At 44.6% G+C, this 17,326-nt stretch overlaps 1 protein-coding gene across 1 annotated transcript in view; it reads left to right on the top strand.

Moving 5' to 3' along the window:
• Positions 1-1,496: 1,496 nt before the first annotated feature.
• dab2ipb (DAB2 interacting protein b) overlaps positions 1,497-17,326 on the top strand; it is a 239,474-nt gene continuing 223,644 nt past the window's right edge. Inside the window, 1 exon segment of the mRNA XM_083641622.1 lies at positions 1,497-1,862. Within this exon segment, the coding sequence (XP_083497748.1) occupies positions 1,739-1,862 (124 nt within the window). The 5' untranslated portion in view covers positions 1,497-1,738.

The raw sequence follows: 17,326 nt of genomic DNA, 5'->3' as shown, positions 1-17,326 counted from the left end.
CAGAGTCTGTTTAGTCGTCAGACTGAAGCAACACCCTGCTGCTGCTGCTGCTGCTGCTGCTGTTAGAAATGTAAAATGCATAACTTGCTGTGCGCCCGAGAAAGTCCGTTCCTTTTTCCCAGCACTGTCCTACCTGACACTGGTTGGTTAGACCAGCTTGATGTAAAAGCTTTCAATGAATTGGGTATAGGTGAGTAGATAGTAACAAAACAGTCATTTATTTTGATGAAAATGCGATTTTTCAGATTATGACTTTAAGAATTATATAGAACCCCAGGCAGGAAAGTTTGCTTCCGTCACCGTGACAGGTGCAGAGCCAGCTGTAACTGACACCCCGAGGCATTCTCAACTGACAGAGAAAATAATGTAGGCAGTCTATTGTGCACAGATCCTTTGTCCACATATGTGCTTATGAATGGATATGTGTGTGTGTGTGTGTGTGTGTGTGTGTGTGTAGTCTCAGCTTCATTGTGTCCATCTGGTTGTGGTCTATGCTCCAGCTGCCTGACCAACACCTTCTCAGCACGCTCTGATTGGCTGTTTGACATTCTAAACAGTCTGCCTACAGCTGCTCCTGATTGGCCGCCACTCCTTGCCATGCCTCTCTTGCCTTGAGAGACAAATTAGTGGTTAAGATATAAAACATGGGCCGGCTCATGACGGGATCAGGAGTCATTAGCAATGAGGTTATTGGTAGTTTTAAAAGCCATGAATAGTTGACTAGTGTACCAAATCCAGTGTTTTATCTGTTGAAACAGATGAGAGATGACTTTGGTTGATGCAGGGGAGAAAAACATGTTGAAATGTGATGGCTGTCTTTTGAACTCTCGCTCCATTCCATTGGACTATCTAGGCTTGCTTTCTGTGCAACTCAAACTTTTCTCGTTCTCCCAAATAGTATACTCTCTCTCTCGCTCTCTCTCTCTCACACACACACACACACACACACACACACACACACACACACACACACACACACACACACACACACACACACACACACACACACACACACACACACACACACACAGACACACACACACACACACAGACACAGACACACACACACACACACACACACACACACACACACACACACACACTCACACTTCCAGGAGTTGCAGATAGGGACTTTTAGATGTGTATCTCCTAGTGTTGCAAGAGGCAGATAGACTGGCTTTCTATAAAACCCCTTTATTCTGTTGTGGATATGGGAACAGGAACAGCTTTCCTGTGATTCAGGATATGCACAGTTTGCACACACACACATGCAAACACACAAACACACACACACACACACACACACACACACACACACACACACACACAGACAGCATTCCGGATGTCATGCCTCTGGGATCCTGCTGTGGGAAACTTTGTAGGGGGAATGTTGGAAGGTGGAGCAGCACTGTGAGTTGTGGGAGAGGACTGTACTGGAGTAGCACTGAACAGAAGCTGATGTTTGGCAGGACTGGACTGAAGTAGCACTGAACAGAAGCTGATGTTTGATGGCTTCATTTTTGCTGGGGAAGCGCTTTCAGGACGGTGTTCATGCAATTGCGACACTTCAACTTCAGAAGATCTGAGTGTCTAGTCATCTGCTGAAGGTTTGCGATAACGGTTGTTGCGCTCTCTTTGCCCTGGAGTGTATCTGAACTGATAGCAGATTCAAGAGGACTTGCTGGAGTACGGCTGGGGCATAGTTGCAGGTGTTGTCGTGGGCTCCACACAGGGGACCATGGCTGGGCTGACCAGGAAGGGGTCTGGGAGACCCTCATACTACTACCGCTTCCTGGGCAAGTCCCGTCTGCAGCGCCAGCGCAGTCGCTCCCGCAGTCGGACCAGGCCAGCTGCCAGCCGGGGTAATGAGTGCCAGCACTACTACTATACTACAAAGTTCACTATGGAACAGATAAAGAGCAGCAGACACCAGGGTGCTCTGTATCTAGACCACTTCACTTGAGCTCATTTCAGATCCTGTAGGTCATCTCAGAAGAGACAGACAGCTCACATAGATCATGTCATACTCTTGAGCTTGGCTATAAACCTGTTGACAGTATGTTCTGTATACAATATTATCAGGCAGTATTCTTGTCGGATATAAAAAAACAACAACACACAAAACAATTGAAAACATGCCAATTAGTTGACATTTTTATATATTTCGTATATTGTTTGCACCTGGAGGCTATGTAATGTGAAGAATCACTACCCCCTTTTATTATAACTTGTTTTAGTTCACATAATATACCTATTTATAATATACATTAATACACCTATTCTGCCTTTACATGTTTTGGTCAGACGCTGAGAGAGAGTGAGTTGACAGCTTAGTGTCTCTATTCACAAGGCGATGCTACACTCACATTGTACAGCTGACAACAGCTCACACGTTATTGTCAGCCCCCTGAGCTCTACCTTGTTAGGGGTCTTTGTCCACAAGTTTTGTTGTTGTTAGCAAACTATACACGGTTTAAAGTCAGTTGGCTAGCTTTAACCCATAGAAGGTTTAAAGTCAGTTGGCTAGCTTTAACCTATAGAAGGTTTAAAGTCAGTTGGCTAGCTTTAACCTATAGAAGGTTTAAAGTCAGTTGGCTAGCTTTAACCTATAGAAAGTTTAAAGTCAGTTGGCTAGCTTTAACCTATAGAAGGTTTAAAGTCAGTTGGCTAGCTTTAACCTATAGAAGGTTTAAAGTCAGTTGGCTAGCTTTAACCTATAGAAGGTTTAAAGTCAGTTGGCTAGCTTTAACCTATAGAAGGTTTAAAGTCAGTTGGCTAGCTTTAACCTATAGAAGGTTTAAAGTCAGTTAGCTAGCTTTAACCTATAGAAGGTTTAAAGTCAGTTGGCTATAGCTTTAACCTATAGAAGGTTTAAAGTCAGTTAGCTAGCTTTAACCTATATAAGGTTTAAAGTCAGTTGGCTAGCTTTAACCTATAGAAGGTTTAAAGTCAGTTGGCTAGCTTTAACCTATAGAAGGTTTAAAGTCAGTTGGCTAGCTTTAACCTATAGAAGGTTTAAAGTCAGTTGGCTAGCTTTAACCTATAGAAGGTGTAAAGTCAGTTGGCTAGCTTTAACCTATAGAAGGTTTAAAGTCAGTTGGCTAGCTTTAACCTATAGAAGGTTTAAAGTCAGTTGGCTAGCTTTAACCTATAGAAGGTGTAAAGTCAGTTGGCTAGCTTTAACCTATAGAAGGTTTAAAGTCAGTTGGCTAGCTTTAACCTATAGAAGGTCTAAAGTCAGTTGGCTAGCTTTAACCTATAGAAGGTTTAAAGTCAGTTGGCTAGCTTTAACCTATAGAAGGTTTAAAGTCAGTTGGCTAGCTTTAACCTATAGAAGGTCTAAAGTCAGTTGGCTAGCTTTATGCAGAACACTCTACATATTTCTCTTTTAGGTCCTGTTTTTCCTGTTAATCCCACAGTAACCCTATCTGCCTTTCAGTAGCTACTGCTTTACTTACTACTTAGTGCACTGTTTGAGCTGCAACCTTAGCCTATAGACATAACTCTGCCCTCAAGCCTGAACTCAGCTGAAGACGTATCTCTGAAATCTACAGGCTGTCAAAATGTTTTTCCCCTCTCTCCCAAGTGAAGTGCTGTAACATGCCCATACGATATTACATAGCACATTGCTGTGGCTGCTACAGTATCTGTTATTGTGTTGCTATGGAGATATGATACATACTTTGTAGGCATTGTAGGGACAACACAGTAGCTCAGGCAAGGATAGAGGTTTGATAGAGGTTTTCTACAGGTTTCCTAACTTACTTTGACTGTCCCCTGTATTGTCCTTGTATTGTGAGTATGTATATCTTAAGTCAGACCCATAATGAGAGAGAGAGAGAGAGGCTGGTATGGTCTCTCTGTCTTCTCTTTGCTTCTCTATCTGATGACAGAGGTGCTTTGTAGTTTTCCTCTCTCATCACTCCTCAAAGGAACACACACACACACACACACACACACACACACACACACACACACACACACACCCTTGATCTCTGTGGCTAAGTGCACACAGAGGTTTCACACACTAGCACAGTGACACACACAAGGGAGAAAAAGAGGTTGCCCCATCTTGATCTTGAAAACACTCAACACAGAAGCAGATGAAGCCACCATTAGCAGCTCTTACACAGCAGCACACACATGCCTCATGGTGCAGGGAGAGATGTGATAGCACATATTGTAGCACATACTGTATGAGTAGCCTACAGTATATTGATAACGGTGTGTCATTCTAGACCATATGCATACAGTATGTTAGAACGTAATAACGGAGATCATGCGTTCGACCGTGTGTGTGCGTGTGTGTACAGTACACGTCTGCCTGTCATCTTGCATATTGCTGGACTAATCTGTGCACATTTATGGCAGTATGTTCAACGACCTCTCATGGTTGCGGTGATTCAAAATGTTTGAAAAAATGATTTTATTGACTGTCGTCACAATGACCGTGTGAGACTGCTGACTCACTCCTCTGGCCGCTATATATATATATATATATATATAGTCATCAACAACAGTGAGGCGGCTGACTCACTCCTCTGGCCGCTATATATATATATATATATATATATATATATATATATATATATATATATATATATATATACCGTAAATTCCGGACTATAAGCCGCACCGGTGTATAAGCCGCACCTTCAAAGTTGACTATTTTTTTCTTATATAAGCCGCACCGGACTATAAGCCGCGGGTGTTTTAATGGTATTTTTTGTTTTTTTTACAGTGCACACAGTGTCCGCGGTGTGGTGAAAAGAGGGCAAGAGAGGAAATTAAAACAGAAGTGGATTTATAGTTAGAAAGAGTGCTAAAGAAGAGAGAATTCCGTTTTTTATTTTTTTATTTTAGTTACTCACAGTACTATTGACCAGTCCAACTCAAAAGATATTCGGCAGTTTCACTTTGAGCTCTTGTTCCGCCGCTGTCCATCAATGGTTATGACGAGTCTCGCTGGGTACAGTACGCCAAAGCGATATCCATTGACTTTAACCTTTTCGATGATGCTGTTGTATGTTGCGCGTTTCTGTTGCACCAACGCGGAGAGGTCCTGCCGGACGAAAAAGCGCGTACCCTCCCAGGTGAGGGGCTTCTTCCCCGCAGCCTGGAGGATGAGTTGACGGTCGGGCCAGCGGAGTAGGCAGATGAAGATGGCCCTCGGTGGCAGGCCGGGGTCTGGACGTGGCCGAGGCGCCCGGTGTGCCCTGTCCACCTCTGGTGGTTTCTCGCCTTCCTTCAGGTCCAGGATGTAACACAGGATTTTGCCACGAAAGCGTCCATGTCACCAATCTCAGCTCCCTCTTTTACATTGATCAGGCGAATGTTATTTCTTTTACTCCTGCTGATTAAGTCATCAACCTGCGTGTGCAGCGTTTCGATGTTTTTGCATTTTATCCACTTTCGGACTCACTGTGTTGTTTTTGTCCTCCAGTGCGCTGATGCGCTTTTCCGCATTAGAAACTCTGTTCACGGTTGCATTATTTTCTTTAGTGAGTGAGTGGATGGACTTCTGCACGTTTTCAAACTTGTTTTCAAGCTGCTCAAACCTCTGAGCGATGTCGGACTTAATCGATAGTGTTTCACGGAGTAAAAGTTTAGCCCAAGCCGTGTATCTCCAGCCTCCAGCAGGTGAGTCATTTCCTCATTCATTGGCGGTGATTGCTTCTTTCTTTCTTTCTTTCGTCTTTTTCTTTCTGCTTACCTGTGTTGTGTTATGTTATGTTATGTTATGTTGTTAAAAGAGGGCAAGAGAGGAAATTAAAACAGAAGTGGATTTATAGTTAGAAAGAGTGCTAAAAAAGAGAGATTTTTTTTTTTTTTGGGAAAAAATCCATAGATAAGCCGCACCGTTATATAAGCCGCAGGGGCCAAAAAAGGCCAAAAAACGGGAAAAAAGCCGCGGCTTATAGTCCGGAATTTACGGTATATATATATATATATATATATATATATATATATATATATATATATATATATATATATATATAGTCATCAACAACAGTGAGGCGGCTCGGCTGGAGACACATATAATGGTTGGAAAGCGACTTCCTGTGGCTTGCGAGTTGAGGAAAGTTTTCTTAGCGGTTGTGTTGAAGAGCAGTCTTGACCACTTGAGCCACCAGTGGTGTTTGGCTGCAGCATGCAGGCTAATTGGCTAACGCTAAGCTAGTGGAGTGAGTGGGCGAACGAGAGTGAGGGAGTGGCGGTGTGGCCGGCCGCCTTCGCGGTGGACAGAGCAGAGGTGTGCTGATTGGTGCACAGCTGTGGGCAGTTTAAACTGAATGTAGCTGTACGTGTATGTTATGAGTTCCTGAAGTTTGTGTAGCGTAGACGTAGAGGAGCCTACTTCATAAATGTGTTTTTCCTGCATCGTATGGCTCTAGAGAAAAGATGGAAAAGATTTTTAAAAAATGGGGGAGTGATTATTACACACTAGCTTAAAATAATGAGAATCCAGTTGGGATGTTGTGTGTTCAATGTCTGTCCTGGGACTCACATGGTGGGCTTTACACACATAGCAGAGTGAATTTGAGGGTATAGTTGGAGCCCTGAGTGATGATTGATGTCTGGGACAAGGCTGATAACCTCTCCATTTAGCATCGATGTATGGAAGACGAGCTCATGGCATTGTTGATATACAGTTACTGTATGTCAGTACACGTGTGTACGTCTCTAACAAACTCACAGACACGTGCTTATTGAGAAGAGGGCACTTAAACTGTTCTCCACACCACAGTGATATGTGTCCTGGAGATGTTCCCCACACCACAGTGATATGTGTCCTGGAGATGTTCCCCACACCACAGTGAGATGCGCCCTGGAGCTGTTCTCCACACCACAGTGATATGTGTCCTGGAGATGTTCTCCACACCACAGTGAGATCTGTCCTGGAGATGTTCTCCACACCACAGTGATATGTGTCCTGGAGATGTTCTCCTAACCACAGTGATATGTGTCCTGGAGATGTTCTCCACACCACAGTGATATGTGCCCTGGAGCTGTTCTCCACACCACAGTGATATGTGTCCTGGAGATGTTCCCCACACCACAGTGAGATGCGCCCTGGAGCTGTTCTCCACACCACAGTGATATGTGTCCTGGAGATGTTCTCCACACCACAGTGATATGTGTCCTGGAGATGTTCTCCACACCACAGTGATATGTGTCCTGGAGATGTTCTCCACACCACAGTGATATGTGTCCTGGAGATGTTCTCCACACCACAGTGATATGTGTCCTGGAGATGTTCGCCACACCACAGTGATATGTGTCCTGGAGATGTTCTCCACACCACAGTGATATGTGTCCTGGAGATGTTCTCCACACCACAGTGATATGTGTCCTGGAGATGTTCTCCACACCACAGTGATATGTGGCCTGGAGATGTTCTCCACACCACAGTGATATGTGTCCTGGAGATGTTCGCCACACCACAGTGATATGTGTCCTGGAGATGTTCTCCACACCACAGTGATATGTGTCCTGGAGATGTTCTCCACACCACAGTGATATGTGTCCTGGAGATGTTCGCCACACCACAGTGATATGTGTCCTGGAGATGTTCTCCACACCACAGTGATATGTGTCCTGAAGATGTTCTCCACACCACAGTGATATGTGTCCTGAAGATGTTCTCCACACCACAGTGATATGTGTCCTGGAGATGTTCTCCACACCACAGTGATATGTGGCCTGGAGCTGTTCTCCACACCATAGTGATATGTGTCCTGGAGATGTTCTCCACACCACAGTGATATGTGTCCTGGAGATGTTCTCCACACCACAGTGATATGTGTCCTGAAGATGTTCTCCACACCACAGTGATATGTGTCCTGAAGATGTTCTCCACACCACAGTGATATGTGTCCTGGAGATGTTCTCCACACCACAGTGATATGTGTCCTGGAGATGTTCTCCACACCACAGTGATATGTGTCCTGGAGATGTTCTCCACACCACAGTGATATGTGTCCTGGAGATGTTCTCCACACCACAGTGATATGTGTCCTGGAGCTGTTCTCCACACCACAGTGATATGTGTCCTGGAGCTGGATGCTACAGGGCAGTGAGAGTGTTTTTGTTGTCACAGCAGGCATGAACAGATCTGCGTCTTTGTTTTATCTCGAGGAAGTTGCTGTAGTCCCTCTTGATTTACACACTGTCACTGATAAGATGGCAGCATGAGCTCATGTGTTATTGTTCTCTTAGGGGCCCTTTACACGAGGACAGTTTCTGAAAGAAACGACACAATAGCGTTTCCTTCACACCTTTTCCTTCACACCTTCTCCCTGTTTACATGAGCGCTGTTGAATTTTTAAAACGCCGTAATGTACATGCCAGGTCGCTAGGTGGCAGTGTGATCACCTTATTCTTTGCCCATACAAGGACGTTCTGCATGACGTCATTTCGTTATCGTCTTTCCTGTTTTAAACGCGGAAGTAGAGTACATCTACCGCAGTCATTTAGACTTGCCAAAAAGCTGTTTTCAAGCAAAAAAAAACCCAAACTGTTTTAAAGTTTTAATATTTGTCGGGTGAGAATGTAACATATATGTGACCAGTTTATCAGAATAAGGCCTATTGGAAATCTTTAACGAGCAGCGAGGACCAGGAGGCTATCTGTCAAACCCTACTGTTGTAGTTAGGCTACTGGCAGTGAGAAAACACTGTCGACGTGCTTTTGTAACTAACGTTAAATGCCGACCGGGTAACAGCCGTCGGCTCCTCGCAGCAGTAACGTTCTGAACATGTAACTGAAGTTGGCCACAGTGTAGCTTAATTCTGAATGTTGCCAAATTTCATTCATACTGACGTTTTATTTGGTTGCCAACTCGCGCACGGCTATGGCGTGTGTCGCCTGTGCAGGCACGTCAGAGTTTCTGAAATGTGCCGTTCCAAAGCGATTACATGGAGCGCTCAGCGGGGAGCATCACCAACAATTTCACTCTGGAGGGTGGGTTTAAAATGTGTCGTTTCCTAAGCGCGAATTCGCCGTCGCCGTCTTAACGGGAGGCACTAACAATAAAATAATTCCCCGTTTCCATAGGAAACCGTCCTCGTGTAAAGTGCCCCTTAGTGTCTCTCTCTCTCTCTCTCTCTCTCACACCACACACCACACACACACACACACACACACACACACACACACACAGTGTATATGTGGAACAGCTTATATCAATTCAATCTCCAATCTCTCTGGATCTATCACCCCTCTGCAGTGCTAGTTGGCTGACATTTACATGATAAAATAGGCTACATTTTTTAGATAATATATCAATCAGATATAACTTACAGTAAAATCACTTTGGTAATATTTTTGAAATATCCAGACAGCAGAAATCACTCGTGTCGGGACTTCAAATATGGTCACCTCACCTGTCATATCTATACAATATACCTGTGAATCCTCTGCAGATATGACAGCTGTTCATTTCTCACTAGATATTTTCCAAATATGGTGATGGTTTTATTTCATAATCTCGCATGGCATGAACTCCAGATTCTAGCAGTATAAAGTGCTCCCATTGTGGAGTTGGAATGCTCAGAACATTAAATCGGAGACTATCCGGTATGTATGTATATCATCATATTTGGATCATATACGGACAATAATATCTCTGGATACTTTGGGTTTTTACTCAGTGGAGAGAGAGATAGAGGGGTATTGTGTGACGTCTCTTGTTCTTCAGGTGTGTTTTGAAGCTCTTGTTGCAGTGAAACTCTTTGTATTGAACTGTCTAGTGAATGGTGTAGTAGTGTGTCATCCTTTGTGAGCAGAATCTGTTGTCTATTATTGTCTTCTTCTCTGTCCTCGCTGGCAGGGCCTTTGGTATAAACACACAGCAGCTTCATCGTATAGTGTTGAGTCTGTCGTGTCTGTCAACAGCTCTCGGACGACTTTGAGAATGATATTTGTCTTAGCGGCAGCACTATCTCCTCGGAGAGAGACATGTTCGCAGAAAAATGACTTCTCTGATGTGGATGGTGGTTTCAAAGTCAGGGTAGACATGAGTGCTCCTCTGAAGGATCACTATATTCTCTCTGTCTCTTCATATATTTCTGCCATCCCTTTGTTTTGAATGGTGTTGCCCTAACAAGTGTTATGTAAAAAGTGGATTATACAATATAGACGTGTGTTCTCTCTCTCTCTCTCGTATCATCCCCCCATCCTTCTTTCACTCCTATTGATCTCACTCCCTTCTTTCTTTTACGCCCTATTTATTTACGTCCTATTTTTGTATTGTTTTTCACTACAAAGCAAGCGTCATATCGCCTGAACAACAGCTGGCAACAGTCACAAATGGATGCCCTGTACGCATGCACGCACGCACGCCTTCGCATGCTTACCCTCCCCACTACATGCTTAACCTTACACCTCTTTAACCTCAAGCCAATCCTAATTCTAACCTTAACCCTAAACCCCTGCCCTAACCTTTTTCAGGAGTTTAGCTCATTTGCCACATCTCCCCCCCACATAACCAAGATGCACCATGCCTTACCGGCATAGAGACGCATGTCGGGGAACGCCCATACAGGCTCTAGGAACGCCCACAATAGACGCTGGTTAGCTGGCTCAGCCTTGCTGGGCGCGGGGTCACGGTGGGGTAAATTCCCCCGTTCTATCCATTCAGCAAAGTTAGAATTTAGCTGATAGCCCAGCCCAGGCAGACACGATCGGGGATTTAACCACCGCATTAAACGCACATCTGAGCAGACATCTTGTGTTCTGCTCTAGAACCCCCAAACATGTAGTTTAGAGCCACAGCACCGTCTTTTGGTGAGTCAGCCCATGAGATATATGGGCGGTTTTACCCCACTCGCGCGCCAGCCGTTTAACATTTTGTGGGCGTTCCCAGACATGCCGACTGTCTCTATAGTCCACTCAGTTTACAGTGAGCTACAGTCATGAAGTTAGTAATTATCGCCATAGAATGGAGGCTAATGGTACAGCTGTTAAAAATCTGCGGCGCCAAAATACATGTTGTGCTTCGGGTACTCACCACACGATGAAATATTAATCCAAAATGCACATAATCTGTCTTTTTGGAAGGGAAAGAGGTCGGCGGCCATGTTTGGAAAGTAGTGCCGGCTACCTCTTTTCCTTCCACGTTCTGAAATAGCCCGTTAGGCTGTGTTCACAATAGGGATGTTCATCAATTATCGAAAATCGATAATCGATCGTTAAGGATTGGAATCGATCCTGTGGCATTTGGATCGATTTTTTAATTATTAAAAAAAAAAAAAAAATTTTTTTTTTTTTTTTTTTTTTGGACTAGGTTTGGGTGGAATTCGTTCCTCCTCGCCCCACTCCATTGCACAGCCGACTAATGTGAGGTGGAGCTTCATATAGTCTCTAGTTTTCTGGCTGGGCACGGGCCTTTGTGCCAACAAAACTGTTTTAAACATGAGAAATTCACACCGGCATGCGCCGGGGACAGCAGTGTTGGAGAGGAGACACATTGAAATAAAGAGTTCATTGAGGAGAACACGTTGTCTTTCGTATTTTCTGCCATAGGCATTAATTTTGTTAAAAAAAAAAAAAAAAAAAAAAAAAAAATATTGAAAATTTTCTAAGTATTAATAAAATCGATAATCGATAATTGATCGTTAATTCTCAGCGATTATCGATTTTGGAAAATTTTCAAAATGAACATCCCTAGTTCACAACCTTCACCATGGAATGGTTCATGTCTAAGCCTGGAGTATGTTCTCGTTTAGTTCCGTTTGTTTTGGCTGCTGAGAACAAAGCAACATTTGAATACAGGTGGTACCAAATAACTGCACCGAGGCGCTGGCAAATGTAGGTCATACTCCTCTTCCGAGCAGACTGCGGTGCGGTGTAGTGTGTTAGGTGTGAGAATGGAATGATAGCAACTACTGAACAACACCAAAGGCTCCATGGGGATAAGATGGATGTTGACAGCTGACAGTGACAGCCAGAAGCTACTGATGCTTGGAAAGACTAGTATTACAGCATTAACCATGAGAAGAGCGCAGTATCATCAGGCGATGCACATTCAGCGCTTTCTTCATGTGTTGCTTAAGCTGAGTTCACACCGAGATATTTATTTTTCTCTCTGTCGCTCGATTCAACCCTTTGGAATCGCTCTGTCGCAGGGCTGTAGCCAGGGATTTCGGGCCCCATGAAAGGATATCACATCGGGCCCACGGATGCCGCCGTCCGAAGGGTGACAGCGGAAAATTTTGGTTATTTGGGGCCCCTGTCAGTCAAGGGCCCTTGGAATCGTCCACACTTCCCCCCCCCCCCCCCCGGCTACGGCCCTGCTCTGTCGCTCTGTTTAAATCGCTCGTCAACAGGCACAATAATTGACGGACATCTGGGGGCTATGACGTTACGCAATGTCATGATATTTGTCCACTACGAGCCACCGTAGTTGTTTACAAGCTAAGCCTATCAGCGTGCTCCTAACGCGAGCTCTATACCGGTAGTACAGACTTCACTTCATGTCAGCTGTCAGCCTGTCAATGCGGTTTGTTGCCACACAATAAACCAGCGGTTTGTTCCAAGCCAGTGTGATCCTTGACTCACTCTCACACGGCAGCCAATCAGCGTTGAACAGCGAGCGACTGATGCCAGCGTAATTTCGCTCGAGTTGGGATATTTCATCTCGGGCGACGAGCGAATTTTCTCCCTATCGCTCTGTCTCTGTCGCTCGGACGCCCAGCGACTTTTCTCCCGGGCGAATATACGCTCAATAGCTCGTTTGCATTGACTTTGTATGTAAACTCGATGCCAGCGAAAAACTTTAATAGGTCGGTGTGAACGCAGCTTAACTGGTATGAACATTGGAGAAGGTCAGTTATGGCAAAAAGCACAGACACACGTTTAGCTCAAACTCCAGGGGCTGCTATCAATTTCGTTTTGCTGCTGACAAACCATCTAAACCTGGTGGGATGACAGGTTAGCAAAACTGTCCAATCAACAAGCTACTTGTGGGTCCATGTGACTTCTGCTTACAAACCTCGTTCACATTACGCAGCTTAAAAGAACCAAATAAACCAAACTTTTCCACTGTGGTTCAGACGACAAGAAAATAACTGTCGGTGAAAGAAGTGAGCACCTGAAAAACATTTGGTTTTTTGTATTTCACCCCACGTTTTCCATCTGCGTGAGCATGTTTGCTCCTCGAGTTTATGATGTGAGTGAGACCACCAACTGTATGCAACACAGCAACACAAGAACACTAACAACCTCATCAAACCAGTAGCCAAACTAGATCCGTAAGAGGAGTTAGTGCCAACAATTTGCAACAAAGTGCTTAACAGCTCAATAACAACGCAATAATGCATTACATCTGACAGTTAGTGTTACACGCTCATACTATCAATGGATCATAAACAAGGAACACATATTAGAACTTCTCGTCTGTGTCGTCGCGTCATCCTTAGTTTTTGTTGGGCTCTTTATGACGACGGGGAAAACTTTCCTCTCTGTAGTTTGTGTGTGTGTGTGTGTGTGTGTGTGTGTTTGTGCGTGTGCGTGTGTGTCTGTGTGCGTGTGCGTGTGTGTGCGTGTGTGTGTGTGTGTGTGTGTGTGTGTCTGTGATGCTTGCGGGAAGTGAGGACAGATATCAGGCCGATGGATGGGAAGTGCGGCTGGAACAACTGATGACTCAGTTTCCGATGCCCTTAGTTACATTTACACCTAAACACAGGAAACAGCCAAGTGTGTCTGGTTATTGAGTTTGTGTCAACGTGTTTATCAAATGAAAACGTTCACAAGACGGATGATAAGGACGATGGGGGGGCGGGTTACAGTAGATAGATCGAGGTAAGCGAGTGGTGGCAAGTTCTGACTATAACTTTGTTCCCGAGCGAAGTCACTCCTTAGTTTTCTCTAAAAACAGATTAGTTCTTTCATCTGTTTTTTTTTTTGCAATTTGTGCCTGAGTGTCCCTCTCCGTGATTAAGGGCTTAACCCAACGCTTTGATATTTTTCCCCACTAAATTCTCGGCACATACGACCAAGCCGAGGGGTGAGAGGACCTATGAAAGGAAGACAAAACGAGCACGTCTCTCTCTCATCTATCTCTGCTCGGCTCAGTGTTAGAGAAGAGGAAGTGGACTTTTGCCATGCAGATCATGTAGCCAAGACCAGAGAAGAAGAGCAGAGAGCCAGACAGAGGGCAGCGAGTGAGTGGATATAATCATAAAGACCAGAGAAGAAGAGCAGAGAGCCAGACAGAGGGCAGCGAGCGAGTGGATATAATCATAAAGACCAGAGAAGAAGAGCAGAGAGCCAGACAGAGGGCAGCGAGCGAGTGGATATAATCATAAAGACCAGAGAAGAAGAGCAGAGAGCCAGACAGAGGGCAGCGAGCGAGTGGATATAATCATAAAGACCAGAGAAGAAGAGCAGAGAGCCAGACAGAGGGCAGCGAGCGAGTGGATATAATCATAAAGACCAGAGAAGAAGAGCAGAGAGCCAGACAGAGGGCAGCGAGCTAGTGCATATAATCATAAAGACCAGAGAAGAAGAGCAGAGAGCCAGACAGAGGGCAGCGAGCGAGTGGATATAATCATAAAGACGAGAGAAGAAGAGCAGAGAGCCAGACAGAGGGCAGCGAGCGAGTGGATATAATCATAAAGACCAGAGAAGAAGAGCAGAGAGCCAGACAGAGGGCAGCGAGCGAGTGGATATAATCATAAAGACCAGAGAAGAAGAGCAGAGAGCCAGACAGAGGGCAGCGAGCGAGTGGATATAATCATAAAGACCAGAGAAGAAGAGCAGAGAGCCAGACAGAGGGCAGCGAGCGAGTGCATATAATCATAAAGACCAGAGAAGAAGAGCAGAGAGCCAGACAGAGGGCAGCGAGCGAGTGGATATAATCATAAAGACCAGAGAAGAAGAGCAGAGAGCCAGACAGAGGGCAGCGAGCGAGTGGATATAATCATAAAGACCAGAGAAGAAGAGCAGAGAGCCAGACAGAGGGCAGCGAGCGAGTGGATATAATCATAAAGACCAGAGAAGAAGAGCAGAGAGCCAGACAGAGGGCAGCGAGCGAGTGGATATAATCATAAAGACCAGAGAAGAAGAGCAGAGAGCCAGACAGAGGGCAGCGAGCGAGTGGATATAATCATAAAGACCAGAGAAGAAGAGCAGAGAGCCAGACAGAGGGCAGCGAGCGAGTGGATATAATCATAAAGACCAGAGAAGAAGAGCAGAGAGCCAGACAGAGGGCAGCGAGTGAGTGGATATAATCATAAAGACCAGAGAAGAAGAGCAGAGAGCCAGACAGAGGGCAGCGAGCGAGTGGATATAATCATAATAAAGCAGTGAAGTGAAACGGCCAGATCATCAGAATGTTTAACCCCCGGATTAGTTCCTCATCCCGCTCACCTGTCTGGAGCCTGCGTCCTCATCTAGCCTCCTCTCCACCAGCCTGCATGGTGAAACATCTAGAGGGCCCAGCAGTGGGTTGCACCAGCTGTGCGTAAGTTGAAACGTAAGCTAGTTTGAACGTAAAGTCTCACTAAGTCCGAGTTTACGCACTACTAAAAATATTTGGGTTGCACCAAGTGAAATAGTTACAACTAGTGTCCTCTAGTAAGAGAGTGGCGTCAGCGGAGGACCAAAATGCGAGACTCATTAGCCAATGAACAGCCAGGAATGGGTCTCGCGCTACTTTTGCATGCTAAAATAAAGCCGATAATGTACAATTTGATTCATTTCAAGGGATGAAAAATCCTTTCAAAGTACAACACTGTCTATTTTGCTGCAACTCAACAGTGCTGCTTTTGTGTACTCAAGAGTTCCACTTTCTACTTCCTGGAAAAAAACTGGTCCATTGGCGTGAATGGAGATGTCGGAACTCTTCTATTATACGGCTCTGGTTACAACGTAGGCATAAGTTAGAACTTAAAATTTACACCTACGTCTTACTAGGTGTAAAGTCCTCCGTAAAATAGCAGTTGGCACGAATTGCAACTTGGCACCGTGGCGCATCGTTGTTTTGCGTCCGCAAGGTGTTCACCGTGATAAATTATTACACCCTTTGATATTTATGACTCACGCTTTTGTTTCCCACAAGCTGCACTGCATACAAATTAAAATAACCGCAACAATTTAGCGAGGCAGGATGGTGGTAGCCTAAATTAGCCTACAATACTGATGAAGAGCTCACAGATAAACGTTAACAGTAGCCTAATATGAACCTAAACGAACGTTACTCAATAACGTTCTCATTTGGTTAGTGTTGATGAAATATGAAAGCACTAATTTGCGGGGGGCAACATGTCCTGTTTTCACTCCACTTACTTAAACAACGGTAAATAAACACCGTTTCCACCGTGCTTTTCACTGATTGGTCACAGATACTGTACACGTCATTTTCTGCGACACTATTTTGGCTAGTGTGAGGTTTAAGGACTACTAGTTAAGATGTACCTTACGTCTCCGTGGTGCAACTCAACAAAGACACAACTTTAGTGTCAAACTAACTAGTTTGAACGTAGCAGTTAGTGTGGACTTTACACCCTAACTTAAGACAGAACTTACGTTCAGCTGGTGCAACAGGCTGCAGATGATGACGTACCCCCCCCCCCCCCCCCCCCAAAAAAAAGGCCAATAACAGGGAGACAGGTGCAAGATAATCCCCCTTAATCCACACATCTCCACTCAGATTAGCAGCAGAGCCAAGGAATGGTTTTGGAGAAATATGTGTAGAACTCTGCTCATCACCATCGCTCACCCTGAAAACTGCCTGTCAACACTTGGCCTGAAATAGCCTTCGCTCTACACCCACAGTGCATGTGCAAGTAAATACAAAGATACATTTTCACCTGTACTTATACAAGAATGTATAAAGACACATAATTGCGTTTAGTAGGATGTAGGGCTGTGCAATAAAATCGATACAGCAATATATCGCGATACTTTTTTCCGCAATACTGTATCGATATTTCAGAAAGGTATCATGATATATCGCCATATCGATTTTTTCCCACGGCTGCGTGTTCAGTGACACACTAAGAATACTTTTTATTTCGGTGCGTTCAGTAACCCACTCAACACTTCGTAGTTTTGACTCAATTTGTTTCGTGAAAAAATCGTATCGCGACCCATGTATCGTGATACGTATCAAATCGTGAGGTCCTTGCCAATACCCAGCCCTACTAGGATACTGCGATGTTATACAGTGGACAATGTTACAGGATGTTCTAGACATCTGAGATGTAGGCTGTTTGCAGTGTTTGGCCAGTGTGGTGTGCTATTTGTTTTGTCTGTCGTTACACCAGGATGTCAAGTGACATGTTGAGGAGCTGACACCACTGATTTTACTCACATTGGGTTT

Source organism: Poromitra crassiceps (genome assembly GCF_964638095.1).
Source record: "Poromitra crassiceps genome assembly, chromosome: 8".
Taxonomy (NCBI): domain Eukaryota; kingdom Metazoa; phylum Chordata; class Actinopteri; order Beryciformes; family Melamphaidae; genus Poromitra; species Poromitra crassiceps.
Note: the sequence above shows the minus strand (reverse complement) of the source record. Positions and strands in the feature narration are given on the sequence as shown.